This window comes from Leopardus geoffroyi, chromosome D1 (genome assembly GCF_018350155.1).
Source record: "Leopardus geoffroyi isolate Oge1 chromosome D1, O.geoffroyi_Oge1_pat1.0, whole genome shotgun sequence".
Lineage (NCBI taxonomy): Eukaryota > Metazoa > Chordata > Mammalia > Carnivora > Felidae > Leopardus > Leopardus geoffroyi.
The window spans coordinates 56,632,938-56,650,508 of NC_059329.1; the positions used below are offsets into that span (position 1 = coordinate 56,632,938).

Here is a 17,571-nt window from a genome sequence, read left to right on the forward strand (position 1 = left end):
GCAAGGGGGCAGCCTCCACATCCCGCCCTTCCCACATCTGGCTTCCAGGGTGGCCACTGCCTATGTAGCCGCTGAAGCAGAGACGGGGGCGGGCCCTCAGGGAGAATTTGCGACACATTCTCTTCAGAGCAGAAGGACAGTTAAGTGGAAAGAACATGAGGCCGGGAGTCATGAACTTGAATTTCTGACACCAACTTTCTCATGAACTTGTCAGCTCCCTATCCTTCTCTGGGCCTCAATATCCATGCCTGGGGGAGGGCTCGCTGGCTGTGACCTTTTGTGGTCACTTGGTATCTCAGGATTTATGCGAAGAGATTTGGGGTTGAATTCTGGCTCTGCTACCTTGCTGGCTGCGCCCACGTCTCAGAGCCTTCATTTTAAATTTCGAAATAATAATCACTTTCAAGCATTTTACGTAATTTAATCCCCACATCAACCCTGTGAGTCAGGTTTACTATTATTGTTGTCATTGTAACTATTTTATAATACGGAGATTGAGGCACAGAGAGGTTAAGTAACTTGCCCGAGGTTACACAGTAAGAACCAAGATTCTGATGTGGGCAGTTTGACCCCGGTGCCCATGCTGTTAACCACTATGTGCTTGCTACTCAAACTGTGGTCCTTGGACCTGAGCCCCAGCATCACCTGGGAGCTGGTCAGAAATGAAGGATCTCAGGCCCCCTTGTAGACCTACTGTGTCGGACTGTTTTAACAGGGTCTCCGGGTGATTTGTTTGCACGCTGAAGTTTGAGAATGTTTCTATTGAGAGTGTTTATATTCCACCCATCACTTAGGGTCATAATGAATGGGAGGCGAAGGAGAGAAGTATGTTTTGTAAACTGTAAAGTGCAGTGCGTTTAGAGCATGGTGAGAAACCTGGGGACTGCAGGTAGAGGGAGGCAGGGTTAGGGTGCCCCGGGGGTCTCTCAGTAGCCGGATGTCCTCTCTAAGCTGTCTCTGAGTCCAGTTCTGTCCCCCTCCGGTCTGAGGCCGAGCTTGGCTGTGTGTTTCTTGCTGGGGTGTGGCTCCAGGGCCTGATCGGGTTGGAGAGTTCTCATGTTGGCATGGGCTTGAGCCACCCCTGTCCTGGGGCTGCAGGGCACCAAGAGGCCCGGGTCCCAACCCTGGCTCTGTCTACAACTCTCTGGGAAGGCCAGGCCAGCTCCCGGCCCCGCCAGCCTCGCTCTGCCCTGGTGGGCAACGCGGCAGCATCCCTTGCAAGCCCGCAGTGCTGCCCCAGAGCTGTGTCCCTTCTCCGTTTCTCTCCAAGGCCTGTCGGAACCAACTCTCCTCCCAGTTCCCGGGCAGGAGGGCTGCCCTGCCGGCTGTAGGAGCTGGTGGTAGGGGAGCCAGTACATGAGTCAGAAGTTAGCCACATAATTGCGGTGCCCCAGATCCCGCCTCCAGCCCACCGCCCTCCCCCATCGGCTGCATTAGAAGAGCAGCTGGTTTGGCGGCTACCTCCAGAGGAGCAGGTCTCTGGGCAGCACAAAAGGGCCTCTGCTCCCCCAGGAGCCACACGCAGCCCCAATTTCTCCCCAGAGTGGCTGGAACTTGGATTGCATGTACGTGGGTTCTGGAGCGGGCAAGAGTGGTTCAGGGTACTGGTTGTCCTGTGTTTGGGGTTGGGGCTGGTCTGTGGGCAGCACGTGTGGAGGTAGGATTGCTTGTGGGGTGTCTGGTGGCCCATAGCTGGACCACCCGCCGGCTTAGCAGCTTCCCTGGGCAGGGACAAGGCGTGACCCATCCCTGGGCCCCACACCCAGCACGGGGTGGGCACAGCATGGGGACTGGCTAAGGGTCAGGTGGGAGAGGAGAAGGTAGGGTGGACCGATGAGTGATCTGACTGGGTTTGTCCCCTTGTCCCCTCAGCTGTCCCAAGGAAGTGACAACACCACCTCCGTGGACGGGACATCCTAAAGAGCCCTGCTCACAGCCGCTGCTACCTTCTTCCAGGTAAAGAAAAGAGAAAGGAAGGGTGGGGGGTGGGGGGAGAAAGGAGATAGGGACAAGCCACAGAGAGCAGTGCTCTGGCTTCTAAAACAGTATCTACCTCTCCTAGGGAGACAGCACCTTGCAATTTACAAAAACCAAAGAACAAAAAAGCCAATCAAGGGGGACAGGGATTGTTGTCCCATTTGATGGGCGAGTAAAGAACTGGAGTATTCTTAGACAACTTATTCCAGTGTGCTGGATACTTGTCTAAGCACCTGACATGTATTAGCTCATTTAATCCCCTCAACAGCCCATGAGGTGGGTGCTATTATCCCCGCTTTATGGATAAGGAGACTGAGGTGTAGTGGTATCCTCCCAATTAGTAGGTGGTAGAACTGGGTTTCAAACCCAGGCAGACTGACTCTCATTGCACATTCTCAATCCCTGTGATTTACTGCCTCTAGAACCATGTATTAAACGAAGTTTCCTTGACATCCAATTTGGGGGTTTAAAGAGCTCCCATTCCCAGAGGAGATCTGTATTTTCAAAGATAATCCTGGCGAAGGTGATGCTTCAGCCAAAGGAATGAAGAGCAAATGGTGGAATTAGAGGTCTTGAATCATGGAATTGGCATGAACCTCCCAGGTGTGCCAGGCCAGCAAATTCCTGTGACTTTCTTCCTCGGCATTCTAGTAAATCCAGTTTTCTTTGGTTACCGGATGGAGACCAAGAAATCCGAGAGGAGGGAAGAAAAGGTTAGGCCCCAGGTTCTCAGACGTGCCTAGAAGTAGAGGGGCTTCTGTTTTTCACAGGACACCACAGTGAAGAGAGATGAAGGGACAGTGAGGAAATCAGTATTCGGTGCTAATTCTGAGGTCACCTTATACTAGACCCGGAACAGATATGTGCAAACAGATATCAAGGGGTTAAGCAAAAATTGTGGGAGAAAATGCTTAATGGAGACTTTTTTTATAGTAACTTTTTTTTCTGTCAATTGGGAAAGGCTAATTATTATTCAGGAGCAGAACTGGGATCGGGCTCAGAAGTGGCTCTGCAGTCGCATGGTTTAAGAGGCTGTGATCTCCTTTCCTTCCACTGCACGTGTAAGCAGCTTTTCTGACTCACAAATAAACAGGTGCCTGCTTGGTGCCAGGCCCAGTGCAGAGGCACAGGTCCCCTGCAAAGTGACTCCTCTAGCAGGGATGGGGCCTGGGGTATCTTGTGTCCCCATCGCCTGGTGCAGGGTCTTCAGAAAAACTTGGCCAAACGGATTAAAAATCTCTGCCTGGGGAAGCTCTCAGTCTGGTGGGCAAGGCAGCTACGGAAGCAGATAATTACCGGGCACAGAGGCCTGTGATCATGTCTCGAGAGCTCTGCCAGATGACGGGAACACAAAGAGAGGAGGCAGTGGGCTTCTGGGGCGGGGGGGGGGTGGGGATCAGACCAGGCTTTGCACAGGGTCCATTTGTTAAGGTGGATAGGATTTGAATTGGGGTGGTGGGGAGAGCTTTCCTGGCAGAGGGCCCAGCATGAGCAAAGGCGTGGAGGTGGGGAGGCCGGATAATGTGGTGTGCTTGGAGCAGAATGGTGTGAGGAGGGGCAGGGGGAGGTAAGGCTAGACAGGTAGGTGTAAGGGGAGGGAAGCAAGAGAAAGATTCCTTAAATGGTAGGCCTTGCTTTTCTTCCCATCCCCAAGGGCCTGCTTGGGAAGCCTGTTTGGATGATAACTCTGCTATTTTACATAAATAAATAAAATAAATCATTGCTCTCTGTTCCCTCCGGGGGTAAAAACCGGGCAGGGACGAGTTTGCTCAGTGCAAGTCTCTGCCAGACTCAGCTTTCTCCTTTTCCTCCTTTTCGGGTGGCTCCTCCTTCCCGGGGACCCAGGGAGAGGCGTCGGAAAAAGCCAGCCTGGTCCCTGTGACTGAATCACTGGGCTCCTGGGAGGCTGGGGTGTCAACCGAGGTGAGAGAATAGTGAAAGCCAACCCCACCAGCCCCCCAGGCTGACCCTTGAGGCCCTGCCAGAAACCCTGAGAATATTTGCTCACTCTGCCTGCTCCAGGGAGAACCTGTCAGTGCCAGTGGGGGAGGGGGGTGATAGGGGTCCCGGCAGCTTAAAGACGGAAGCACTCAGCCCTCCAGGGAGGGAGGGGGCTGTGGCGGGGGGGGGGGGCGGTATGCAAGCCTACACAGGCCACTCCGCTGGGGAACCACCCCTAGGAACTAACTGTACAGGGGATTTCTGCATGGGAAGGGAGGCCGGATGGAATGACTGCAGATCTTCTCCGGTGCCGCGACATTGAGGACTTGGATAGCCTGAAATCCAAGGATAGTTCTTAGATCCCTGTTGGATTGCGCCAGGACTCCTTGACCATAGGAGTCTTGAGTGAGGTGATTCTGAGACCCCGGTTTAGAGAGTCTGTAACGAGAGATTTTGAGTTTTGAGATGCTAAGCTCTGTATCCCAGGCAAGGCAAGGTCACACTCTTGGTGACTACTCAGCCCACGCTCATACCCCTGACTGGGGAAAGAGAGGTCCTTCCTAGGCCAAGAGAAGCCAGGTCCCCTGGGCAGGGTCCATTCCTGACTCCTGTCCAATCCTGTAGCCCCAGACATACCTCAGACATGCAGGTCTGTCCCCCTAGGGCCTCAACGGCAGGCGCAGCTCAGGAGACCTATCCTGACCTCTGCTAGCCTCCCCTCCTCACCCATAAAACGGGGATCTGGTACTTACCTCTGGAATCAGCCAGATGCTTCCATGAGCCGATATGCATGGAGGCTCCTGGGCACTAGAAAACACTGCACGTGGCCGTAATCCCAGCTGCTGTTGCTGCAGTGTGGTTGTCTCCTTGAAAGGAAGGTTCGTGTCCGATTCTCTGTGAATCCTGCTTGGCTCCCAGCAGTGCCTGGTACTGAGCAGAGACTTAAACATTCACTGAGTGACCTTAAGAGCTTTAGGTAGGGAATAAGTCCTCCCAGAGGCCACCGTTCCAAGGAAGCCATCCCTTCCCAAGGGAGGAGCAGGGAGAACTTTCTGCCGGGGGGGGGGGGCGCGGGGGGGGTGGGCAAGGGGCAAAAGGGGCGGGAGAACTAGGGAAGCCACCGCCAGGGTTGGGAGCAAGTCTGCCTGGAATATAGTCCAGCTTGGCCTGCTCAGAGGGGAAGGGAAATCAGAGGTCTCCTGGCACGGAAGTGTTGGATAAACAGGCTGCCTGGCACCATTGTGGAAAGAGATTAATAACGACCCTAATTATGGCCTGATTGATCTTTTGAGGGCTCCTGCAGAGCCCCAGCCTTGGCCACTGAGCAGCTGTTTCCCAAAGAACCAGCAGGCATGACGAGGGACTGGGGCTGCTGGCCTGCCTCGTCTTTTCACCTCCGAGGCCTCCCTCCTGGCACCTCTCCCAGCCTCTCCCCACTGGCAGCTGCCTCCTTGACAGACTTCCTTCCTTCCCTACATCTGGCTACCTTCTCTGTTGGTTTCGTTAAATCTAGGGCTTTCTGTGAGGCCCACAGAAGTGGACTGACTTGTCCAAGGCCACACAGTGAGATGGTGGCAGCCAGTTCTCCCCATTCTAGCCATCTGACGAGGCTCAGGGACGGGAAGGTGGTAAATGTGGGAGCACTCCTCAGAAGCCAACTGCCGAAAGCTGTGCCTCAGGGCAGTGGGGTAGGGTCTGGGATTGGCTGATCCCATTATGAGCCCTGTCCCCCCACTGCCAGCCCCAGCCCTGGGGCCAGGGATTTGTCTCGTGGGTTTGGGTATGCTTGTTTGGTGAGCTTCCTGGAGGTGCCCTGCTGCTCCTGGGCTCCCAGAGGATGAGGAGTCTCCTTTTGGCAACAGCCTCACCATCATGGAACCCACATGGGCTTCACCTGCTGGCTGGGACCTGGGGGTGCCCTCAGCTCTGAGAGAGGCCCTGCTCATGCCTCCCTGTCACCAGGCTTTCCTTGTGCTGTCCCCTACCTAGAGCCCCTGCTTCCCCCACTTTGTGCCACAAATCCTTCCTTATTTCTGAATTCCGCTTAGATCCACCTTCTCCAAGAAGCCAGCCTTCGGTGATCCGTGCTGGGAACCGCGGAGGCACGGGAGTTATGGGACCCAGAAGAGACCCTGACCCAGGCAGGGAAAGTTTCCCGGAGGAGGGGCTGCTGAGTTGAGACCAAGAGGAGTTTTCCAGGCCTTGAAGATAGGCAGAGGGGCCCAGAGCTAAGTCTGTTTCACGGGCACACCTGCACTGGAAGCAGGGGATGACAAGGCAGTGAGGAGGAACCCCAGGGAGGTCCTGGTCTACCTTCAAGGCCATATTTCCTGAGCACTATGGGGAGGAGTCCTCATAGCCCTGTGCCTTTTATGCCTTGGGTTTTACTCCAAGGGAATGTTGGGGTCATTGCCGTACCTTGGTCTCTGTCAAAGATGGTGAAGGCACCTGGGCAGGGGCAGAGCCCTGGCCTGGGGCTCAGGATGACTAGGCCTCTAACCTTGTCTCAGGCCTTCCTGCAGCTCTCAACCTCATCTTGACTGTTCTAGGCAGGGGCAGGCTCAGGGCTCCCAGCATTAGTCCTGGGAAGGGAAGGGCTTCTTCCCCTCAGACTGGGCGAGGACTGTGGGGCTTGTCCTTCCCTCCTCCCTGTGCAGCCCCATCTCTGCTTTCCTCCTGGTGATGAAGACAGGTGGTTAAAAGGTTTTGGGGGGTGTGCCAGAAAGGCCCTTGAGGACCATCTGGTGGCATGTATCCCATGATACAGATAGGAAAGCTGAGGCCAGAGGCTTACGGAGGTCACCCAAGGCTGAGCTGGGGTTGAGGACCGTGAGGCCAGCCATGGCCAACAAGAAGTGGGGACTTCTCCTTGTCCACACGCGTGCTCTGCCTCCCTCCCTGGGGCCCTAGCAGGCTCCTGGAGAAGGTCAGGTCTCCTCCTCCTCCAGCCCTACACTTGTCAGGGGTTTCCTTTTCCCTCCCCCTGGGTTCTTGGTGCTGTTCCATGCCCCTGCTCCCCGAGTGCCAACCAAAATATTGGGCTTGGCCCTTTGATATGCATTTTGCAGTGACACAGGCGTTGTGGCCGGTACAGCCGTGGAAGGCAGCAGGAATGTGGGCAGACCTTCCCTCTGGGGCTGGTGCCATGGAAGGACTCAGCAGTCCTGGGTTCAAATCCTCCCTTCTCCCCAGTCGGCTGTTTGGTCTTGGGTGAATCATTTAATCTCTCCAGCCTGCCTATCTGTCTGTTGATCAATCCATTGATAGAGATATCGAAGTTGAATCCATATCTATTTAATGAATATACTTTTGGGTTTTTTTTTTTTAAGTTTGTTTATTTTGAGAGACAGAGATAGCGAGTGCATGTGAGAGCGAGCACATGCATGCAGGGGAAGGGCAGAGAGAGAGGAGAGAGAGAGAATCCCAAGCAGGCTCCCCACTGTCAGCATGGAGCCGGACGTGCGGCTTGAACTCGTGAACTGTGAGATCGTGACCTGAGCCAAAATCAAGGGTCTGATGCTTAACTAACTGAACCACCCAGGTGCCCCTAGGCTTTTTTCTTTTTTTGGAGGTATCTAAGTTTACACAAGAATCGATCCAAAGGAAAGAGAGCTGCTACCATACTCTCCCTCCCCACCTCACAGTGGCCCTTATTGTCACCATCCTATATTAGGGTGGCGCATGTGTTACCGCGGGAGACAATGTTGACACGGTGTTACCTAAAGTCATAGTTACGCTGGGGCTCGCTCTTGGTGTGGTGCATTCTGTGGGGTTTGACAAAGGTATGGTGACATGTGTCCGTCACTGTGGTGTCCTATAGAACAGTTTCATTGCCCTAGAAATCTTCTGCTCTTCTCCTGCCCCCCACCCCTGACACCCGCTGATCTCTCTACCACTCCCATGGTTTTATCTTTACCAGCATGTCACAGAGCTGGAATCATATAGTCTGGAGCCTTCCGTCACTTAACGATAGGCTTTTGAAGGTCTCTTCGGGTGCTCGTGTGGCTTGATGGCACATGTCGCTCTATCACTGAGTACTCTTCCATTGTCTGGGTGGATCACGGTTTGTTCATCTGTTCACCCTGGGGCCAGTATTTCTAGACTATAAAAGAAGGCTGTCGAGCTCTACTTTGGTACAATCCCTGTCACTTTCTGTAATAACTGGCTTCTTTCACTTTGCATCATGTTTTCGAGATTTATTCATGTTGTAACATGTATCTATGTTTGATTCCTTTTTTTGCAGCCTTGGGTACTTTTTTGTGTCACTCCATCTAGTCCCCGTTTCTCGGGTGGTTACAGTAAGGCTCAGAGAGAGCTAGTGACCTGTCCAAGGTTACACGGCAAGTCCGTTGAAGACCGGGCTGGAACCTGGGCACTGACATCTGGCCTGAAGTTCTTTCCACTCTCAGGAAAGAGAACAGGCTTGGGGGGCTACAGCCAGCGCCGTTCAGGGCGGTGAGGATGGTCGTGTGAGGTAGAAGCAGGAAGGAGGGTCAGGTCCGTGCTCAGGATGTCAGGATGGGAGAGGACCCTAATAGTGCCAATATCCTGCTCTGTAGCAGGTGCCCACTCCATCCCGGGTCTGACCCCTTGAAGGCCCTCCCCTGTGTAAAACAGGAGGCTATGAAAGTTCAGGGCAGGGGCCAGGAGTTCAGGCAGAAAACAGAAGTTTGGGCCGAGGGGCGCCCTTGAACATCAGGCTCAGAAGCGAGGGCTTGCTCTTATCCCAGGGCCAGGAGGAGCTCCCTGCTAGGGATTTCTTGGGAACTTGGCTGATGCCGGCAGTCCTGGAGGTGGCTTGGAGAAATCGATCCATCCTAAGTAATACCATTAGCCCTGGTGGGAAAAGGAAGTGGCAGGGGAGGCTGGGGAGAGTCTGGTTTCTGGGAGCCTGCTTGAGTGCTCAGTGTCTGGGCAGCACGTCTCTGTTAGCAAGACTTCTGGGCCTCCTCAGAAGTACCTTCCGGGAAGCCCTCGGTGCCTCCTCCTCTTATGGCTGGTCCCTGGGGATGTGGGAATAATTCAAGCCATCCCATGGGGGAGACAGGCCCATCAATGGTGCTCATGCAAGATGTCTGGGGAAGACTGAGGGCTATGGGAAGCTGGGAAACCCTCTAACCAACCTGGATCTCAGGGGAGGCTCCCTGGAGGAGATAATGTCTGAGCTGAGACTTGAAGGATGGGTAGGTATTAGTCAGCTGAAGGGACAGCAAGTTCTGGAGGATAAGGCTGGAGAAATCAGAAACCATTTGTTCAAGAGCTTGCTCTGGCCACAGGTGAGGGCTTGGGTTGGTGGGGTGTGATCCCCAGAGGGAGGCCAGAGGATTTCCTACCTAGGGGAGAGATGAGACATGAGCCAGGCCAAGGGGATGGTGAGAAGAGGCTGTGAGGGATGTTAGAAGCAGGTTGGGGGGGGAGGGGGGCGGGGTGCCTGGGCGGCTCAGTTGGTTAAGCATCTGACTTTGGCTCAGGTCATGATCTCATGGACGGTGAGTTTGAGCCCTGCATCGGGCTCTGTGCTGACAACTCAGAGCCTGGAGCCTGCTTCACATTCTGGGTCTCCCTCTCTCTCTGCCCTCCCCCACTCACACTCTGTCTCTCTCTCTCAAAAATAAATAAACATTAAAAAATTAAAAAAAATTAAAAGCCTTGGGGTGCCTGGGTGGCTCAGTTAGTTGGGCATTGGGCTTCAGCTCAGGTCGTGATCTCGCGTTTCACGGGTTTGGGCCCCATGTCGGGCTCTGCTGACAGCTTGGAGCCTGGCGCCTGCTTCGGATTCTGTGTCTCCCTCTCTCTGCCCCTCTCTCTCTCTCTCTCTCAAAATAAACATTTAAAAAAATTAAAAAAAAAAAAAAGCAGGTTGAAGAGGTCAGTGTGGCCTATGCTGGGTCTGCAGGGCCTGGGTGACTCGCCCGGGGACAGGCAGTTGCTTCTGGCTGTCTCAATCAGGACACAGCCACCAGGTGGGCTTTGCCACACCTAGTAACTGAAGCCGTGGGAAGGGACAAAAGGCCCCAGGAGAATATGCAGAGGAGAGAGAAGAGGTTTGCCTCCCCAAGATGCCCCTATAGTTATGAATGGTGTGAAAATTCATCAAGCAGGGGCAAGGGGGGAGATGATTCCAAGAGCCACAATCAGCTGAGCCCTGGGCTGAGGCCCTAGGGCAGGCAGTTCTGCTTTCCTGATTTGAAGTGCAATTTCCATTCCTGGTGCCTTGTAATGCTCAGTTGGGGGGTGGGGGGTGGGGGAGGGCAGAGGACATGTGGGACTCAGTCCAGGCTCCTGGGAAAGGCTTGTGAGAGCAGGGGGACCTGGGCGTGCGCCCCTGTTCACAGAACGCCCACCTGCTATACCTCAGTCACTGCAGTGATGTGCCCTCTCGGCACCCGCCCCCCAGTCTGGTCTCCTATGGGTGTCAAGGCAAAGGCTGTTACCCCATTTTACAGATTCAGAAACCAAGGCTCAGGGAAGAACCCTAGAGGCCCCAGCCACAGAGCAAAGGTGGGGACAGATGTGATGGATCTGACCAGCAGAGGGCCTACTCTTGGGGTAAGATCTGGCCTTCTACCCCCTCTGGAAGGCTGCGAATGTGGGAATACATTTGTACGCTCCTTCTAGAGTGGAATGAAGTAAAGCTGAGAGCCTTCTCCCCCAACTGCCCCTGCCGCTCCACAACCCCACAGGACCTAAGTCACCAGACTACAAGAGCACCCCACTGCACACTGTTCCCTAAGCCCTGGGCTCAGCTTGGCTCAGAGAGCCCTCAGCAGCTGCATCCTATTCCACATACCTCCCCGGGGAGCCACGGGCACAGAGGCTATGCCAGACAATTCCCAGCAATTAGGAGGCTCCTGGTCAGTCAATATTCCCAGCAAGGCCCTAATGCATCTCCCCCCTCCTAACAGACCAGAGGCCGTAATCCTTGTGCTGAGGTTAGCATTTGGTCGGGTGGGGCAGGGGAGCAGGGGTAGGTCGAGGCCCTGAGTGCCACCGAGGTGGAAGCTGTGGGTAGGCCCGAAGCCCAGACCGACCGCCCCTCTGGAGCAGCCCCTGGGCACTTAGGCCTCAGCTCAGTGCTGCCTCCAGGAAGCATGCCCCGCCGCTCCCCCTCCCCCCGCCGCTCCCCCTCCCCCTGCCACCATGCACAATGTTAAGTGCCCACAGGTCCCCCTTACTCTTTCCAAAATACCAGCTCCTGAGCCATTATAGCCGGCCCAGGGGTTGAGGTCAGCAAACTGCCCCCGTAAAAGGGCTGGGCAGTATGTATTCTAGTCTTTGTTGGCCATTCAGTCTCTCTTACAATCACCCACCTCTGCAGTTATAGTTACGGAAGCCATAGACAACACATAAGCAAATGATTGAGGCTGCATCCAATAAAACTTTATTTATGGACACGGAAATCTGAGTCTCGTATAATTTTCATGTGTCACAAAATATTCTTGTTTTCATTTGTTCCCCCAAACTGTGAAAATATAGAAAAACCATTCTTAGCTTGTGGGTTATATAAAACTAGGTGGCTGGTTGGATTGAGTTACGTGAGTTACAACTTGCCAACCCTGGGCCTAGAGCAAGGCCCCTTGGAGCCAGACTGACTGGCTCTGCTGTGTGACCTTTGGCAAATGGCTAAACCTTTCTGTGCTTCAGATTTCTCATCTGTAGAATGGGGGTGATAATGATAATACGTGGGGAATGTCAAATGCTGCGGCTGCTTTGTTGTTCTTGCAAAGCAGCTTTTGGTCATTTTCAAAGGTTAAACACGGAGGGGCGCCTGGGTGGCTCAGTCGGTTAAGCATCCAACTCTTGATTTCAGCTCAGGTCATGATCTCTCGTGGTTCATGAGATTGAGCCCTGCATCAGGCTCCACACTGAGTATGGAGCCTGCTTGGGGTTCTCTCCCCGCCCCCTCTCTCTGCCCCTCCCCTGCTTGCACACTCTGTCTGTCTCCCAAAAATAAATAAACGTTAAAAAAAAATTAAGAATAAAGGGTGAAATTTTTGGCTTGTGAGTTTGATCTCATAAGGCTGCTATAAGAGTTAATGCAGAATAAATGACTGACTTTGCCTCTCACGGGTCCTACGGGGGCCCTGAGGGCATCGGTGTGCCTGTCCTGTTCATATTGTCTCCAGGACCTAGGATAGGACCCGACACATAACATGTGGCTTCGAGTTTCTAGAGTCCCACAGATGGGGGGGTTGCATCCTGACTCCTTGGGTAAATTATTTGGCTGCTCTGGGCCCCAGGACCCTCGTCGGTCAATGGAATGATAATGACAGTGGTGATAAGGATCAGATGATGTTTGACATTGGGGTGTGTGAGGGGCCCAGGCCGGCGGCCACTTGACCACATTTGGCCCTTGCTGGCCCCAAGAGGCCGAACCCCCCCACAGGTGTCTCCTGGGCGCCAGGCAGGGTCGGGCAGTTGCCCTGATGGCAGCAACTCGACCCACAGGCCACCATTCATTGTTCCACCGACCACGGGCAGAACTCCCTGAGCGGGCAGCCCCCTGAGCCCACAGGAGCGAACACTTTGGGGGCACCAGAGCAGTTTCCCAGCTTGACTGCAGCCGGGTGTCAGACTGCACACCAGGTCCGGTTATCAAACGGGTTTGGGACGTAGGCCCTGCCACCTGAGGGGCAAAGTGTTCACCCAGTGCCTGCTGTATTTCAAATAAAATACACTGGGGGACACGATTGAGAAAATAAAGCTGAGAATGGCTGAGGGAGGATGGGAAGGGGTTGCAGTTTGACAGGAGGTGGCCTGGGAAAGTCTGGTTGAGAAAAGAACATTTGAGCATAGACCTGAGGAGAGGAGGGGAGGAGGGAGCCCCGTGGAGCTCTAAGGGAAAAGCAGTCCCGGCACAGGAAGCGGCAGCAGGGACAGAGCAGGTGTGGCTGGGGGGGATCGGGTCGGGGGTGAGGGGCAGGAGACTGCCGGGGAGCCGGCAAGGGTGTGGGCCTTACCGCGGGGCCCTGTGCGGGACTGGCGCCTTCTGCTGGGGCTGGGGCTGGCTGCCTGCACCTCCCCTGCCTCACGCCCCTGTGCTTCCTCCTGCAGGACCGGCCAGGGGCCTCATGGGTGCCTGAGGGCCGGGCGCCAGGGCCGCACGCAAGAGCATGGTGAGACACCAGCCCCTGCAGTACTATGAGCCACAGCTGTGCCTCTCCTGCCTCACGGGCATCTACGGCTGCCGCTGGAAGCGCTACCAGAGATCCCACGATGACACCACGCCGGTGAGCCAGGCTGGGATGGGGTCAGAGGACTAGGGAGCCCCAGGGCCTGGGGGAAGCGTCTCAGCTCCATCACTCTGCTGTGTGGCTCTGGACAGGGCAATGCCCCTCTGGGTTTCAGTGTCTCCTTCTATAAAATGGGCCCGTGGTCACTCCTAAATCCACGTGACCAGGTGGGAAAGGAAGTAGGCCACCCTGTCACAGATGAGGCTGGTGAGCTCTCCTCTGACACACGGGACCTGGGCTGCTCCTGAGGTCTTGGCAGAGAGGGACGCTCCAGGAGGGACACTCCAAGAGGAAGGGCTCACCCCAAGGTGAACAGAAGTTTTCAGCTTCCTGGCAGATCCAGACAGGCCGGCAAGCAGGCGAGTGGTTGGAGGGAAGGGTGAGGAGGTGGTGCCAGGCCCTCCTGGAGCTTGGGAGCTGGCAGGGCCATGGCCTGGCACCAGGACTCTGTCACCTGAGCCACAGGCCTGTCGGAGCTGGCAGCAGGTGCCCAGCCAGATAAAGAAAGCCTCCTTCAATGGCCGGCACCCCAGGCCAGACCCGGAGCCGAGCCACGCTTCCGTCCCTGGGTCTCTGTCAGCCCATGGATCTAGTTTCTTCTCTGAAGGAACCCAACTCCTTCAGGAGGGAAGACAGGGAGGTCAAAGGAGTTTATCTAAAAGGTTTGCTGCCCGGTAAACAGCTTTCCTCCTCTGTCCTGTTTGTCGGAACAAAGAAGCCAGCCTCCAAATTCAGCCAGCCTTGAAATAGGCTGGAGTGGCCAAAGGTGTGGGTGGTCAGCTGAGGTCAGAGGCCAAGTATCACCAGGCTCTCTGGATGGGGAGGATGGGGAAGCCCGTCCACCATCCTGACCTCCTTCTCTGCCTGTGCTGGTGACCGACAGAGCACTAGCCTGAGTCAGGAGCCTGGGTTCATGACTCCCAAATGGTAAGAAGCAGGTGCCACATGGCCTGATGTATTGCCACTCCCAGCCCAGAGGAGGCCACATGCTAAGCTGAGGCTTAGGAAGAGGGAGGGGACTGCACAAGGCCCCAGGGCAGGTCCCTGCAGTGCTGGGGTGGCAGCCTCAGTCTACCCTCGGCCCTGCCTGGGACAGCCTTTCCCTCTTACGTGTTTGTGGGATCTCCCCAACAGTGATGTGGGCCATGAGATTGGAAGTCAGGCAGGCTTAAGTCCAAATATAGCGCCCAGTTGTACCAAATTGCACAAAATTGTACCCAGTTGACTCTGGGCTTTCTCACCTGTGCAATAACATCCCCACTGAGGGAGCTGCCGGTGGCACTAATGGCACTAAGGGACGGGCACAGTGCTGGCTGTGACTAGTCGTTAAGTCATTCCCGACTCCAGGGCCTCGGCCTCTCCATCTGTGAAGTGGAACAGGGGTTGGGTCAAGACTTGAGAATTCCTTTTCTACTGTGATCTGCTCTGAGCTGTGTTCTCCCCAGGGACTCGGGGCAGGCAGCAGGGCCTCCCCGTGTCGGGAAAGGCAGCAGCTTGGCAGGCAGCTGGCATCTGGGTGTCTGTGCCAGGAGCGGTGCTGAGCGCTGACACACGGCTACTCGTTCCTCCCAACGAGCCCTCGAGCTAGATGTCGCGGCCACCATTTCACATGGGGAAGCAGAAGCCAGGGATGCCAGTGAGGGGCAGAGTTGGGATCTGGCCCTGGGCAGCGTAGGTCCAACAGCTCCGAGTGAGAAGACAGCAGAAGCTGAGGGAGGAGGATGGCTGGGCTCCCCAGCGACAAGCCCCTTGGCTGTCAGAGTAGCCACTGGAGGAAGGCGTGGCTTCCAGGACATCCCACACCCCTCAGTGCGCCCAGGGCAGGCCCATCCCAGGCTTCAGAGTCAGGAAGTGACCGGGCTTGGCTGTGACCAGCACGGGGCCCCAGGGTGGAGGAAGTGGTGAGCTGAGGCCAGTTCTGGACTGACTCAGAGCCCGAGTGGTGCCGGCTCCACAGATGCCAAGATCTGGCGTGCCAGGTATGGCACAAAGGCAGTAGGGGCTGCAGGCGCCACAAGCCAGCTTGGCCTGGAGAGGGTTTTGCCACAGCTCTGGGTGTCAGAGCCTCCGGGCCTCCACAGGAAGGGCTGAGCTCACCTCAGGCGACCCACGAACCACGGAGACTCCCCCTTCCCTGTCACTCACCTCATTCCGCTTCCCCGCCCACTTCCCGGTTCCGCCTCAGCCTGCTCACCCTTTTTCTCTCTTTCCCCCTTGTTCTTTCTCCCCAGTCCCTCCTTAGATGGCTGGGTGAGGACCGAGGGCAAGGCCTGTGATGTCCTCGGGGGGGCTGGGCCCTCTAGCCTGACACAGTGAGGGGAACAGTGATGGCGTCAGAGCTGGTGGAGCAAACTCCCTAAGTTTTGCTGAACAGGCCCTGGGGTGAGCTCTGGAAGCACAGGTTGGGGGGAAAGAGCACTGTCAGGGCCTCCAAAAGGCGTGGGGGCTCCAACTTTGGGCCTGTGTCTCTTCTCATCCCCAACTTCCCCTCAGACTTTGGGGGCCCCTCCCTCTGCCCAGGTACTGCCGCCCCTCAAGTCCCCTTGGGGGAGCCTCCCCCGGCCTTTCCCAACTCAGACAAGCCCTGGCTCAAGTTCTTCTGTGAAGCCAGACCTCTCTGGTCCTCATCTGTGAAATGGGGTGACAGACTGGGGGTGAGTCGCAGAAGCATTTCACTCATGATCTTGCTCAGCCTGGGAAATAAAGCATGAGAGTAACAGTTAACATTTATTGGATACCTATTGTATGCTGGGATCCCAGAGCTTACCTGCATTGCCCTGTTGATTTGTTAGGTCACCCCTGTGGGGCAGTTAACTGTCATGCCGATGGAGAACTCAAGGCTTAAAGCCACATCACGCATCACACATCACACTGGAGAGAGTCCACGATAGATTTGCAACAGGAGCCTCAGGAAGATAAAGGGGGGGGGGCGGCAGGGGGCACGCATGGTTGGAGTAGGAGATTAAATGAAAACTTGCAAGAAGGGGAAGAAAGCAGGGCCTGGAGGATCACTTGGGAAGTTGCCTGGGGAGGAGGAAGAAGATCGTGAGACCAGGAGTGTGCGGGGCAAGAATGGGAGTGGCTTGAATGCCAGACCTGGAGCCTTCCTCGGCTCTGGGATCAAGAGCTGGCCCTGCAGTACAGGAGTGGATCCTGGGGAGCCGGGAGGAGCCCCCTCCTCTGGGTCCCAGCTGGCAGCCTCCTTCCTGCCACACCAGCCTATCCTTCCTGTCCCCCCAGCCTGACGCATTCCCACCTCCTCCGATCCTTTGCTCGTACTGTCCCCCACCCCCAGGACACACACTGGACAAATAAGGAAGCAGGAAACTGAGGACCAGAGAGGTGAAATGACCTATTCTGCCCCCAGCCCCTAGGGAGTGGAGGAGCCTGGCAGCAGGAGGCTGGCTCACTCGACAGCTAGGAAGGGGAAGTGAAGCTTTTTATAACTGGGGATAATTAATTGGTTGTTGTCTGTGACTCATTACTCTAATGCCGCCAATTAAGGACTTGGTAGGACAGAAGACAGTTCTCAGGCTGTCCCCCAGGGCCCCCTGAAGACTGTGTGTCTGTGGGAGGCAGCATAGTGTCAAAACCAGCTTCTCTGTAGCAAGAGGCATATAGGTCAGACACCTGAAGGAACTTCCCAGCCCAAGACAGACAGTGACTGTCACCTCTCTCATGTTTCTATAGCACATTTGCCTTTCGAGGGCTGTTTTTTAAAAAGCTCGTTTGGCCCCTCTGTCTCACAGAGGAGGCTCCAGGAAGAATGAGTGGTTTACTCAAGCCACGGGGGTTGAAGGCACAGCCTGCATTGCCCCCTGCTTGCATCCCCAGTCCAGACTGTTCCACACCCACAGTCTTGTCTGGGATGCACTAATTACTTATTTAATCAACACACCCGTCCATCCCGATACTTGCTCTGGGCCCTGGGGTCAGGGAGGAGTATCTGACCCGGCTCCCCCCTCCCTTGAAGGGCTCCCAGGCTGGTGGGGGAGCATACAAGATCCAACATACCCAGGCCACCCAGGATGATCCCTGCTGAGGCCCAGGAAAACCCCAGGCAGGAGAGCTGGCCTGACCTGATGTCTGGGAGTGAGTCCTGTCTCGCCGCCGGCTGGGGAAGTGTTCAAGGCACCGGGAGCCGTGCGGACCAGAGCTTCCTTGTGTACTGGAGTTTCTTGTGTTTGGGAACCGAAAGCAATCTGGCCTCAGTGTGGCTCCGCGTGAGGAGGGAAGGTGGTAGCCACACGGCCTGGGCCTGAGGCTGTGCCAGGGAGCCCAGTCAGACTCAGGCTGTGCGAGGACCAGTCTGGTTAAATTGTGGAGGATGCGCCGAGGGACCTGGGGTGGAGGTGGGGAGAGCAGGGAACTAGAGAGAGAGAGAGAGGTGGAGGCCGCTTTGCATGCCCCAGGGAGGGGT

General features: G+C 55.7%; 1 protein-coding gene across 10 annotated transcripts in view; it reads left to right on the plus strand.

Moving 5' to 3' along the window:
* Nucleotides 1-17,571, plus strand: part of GDPD5 (glycerophosphodiester phosphodiesterase domain containing 5) — an 87,563-nt gene that overhangs the window by 31,768 nt on the left and 38,224 nt on the right. For 8 of the 10 annotated variants that reach the window (XM_045483983.1, XM_045483984.1, XM_045483986.1 and 5 more), the window contains 2 exons: nucleotides 1,873-1,956; nucleotides 12,973-13,148. In XM_045483983.1, the coding sequence (XP_045339939.1) occupies nucleotides 13,032-13,148 (117 nt within the window). In that variant the 5' untranslated portion in view covers nucleotides 1,873-1,956; nucleotides 12,973-13,031. Of the gene's footprint in view, nucleotides 1-1,435; nucleotides 1,566-1,872; nucleotides 1,957-12,972; nucleotides 13,149-17,571 lie in introns of those variants that run through there. The other 2 variants (XM_045483985.1, XM_045483980.1) reach the window with 2 other exon arrangements.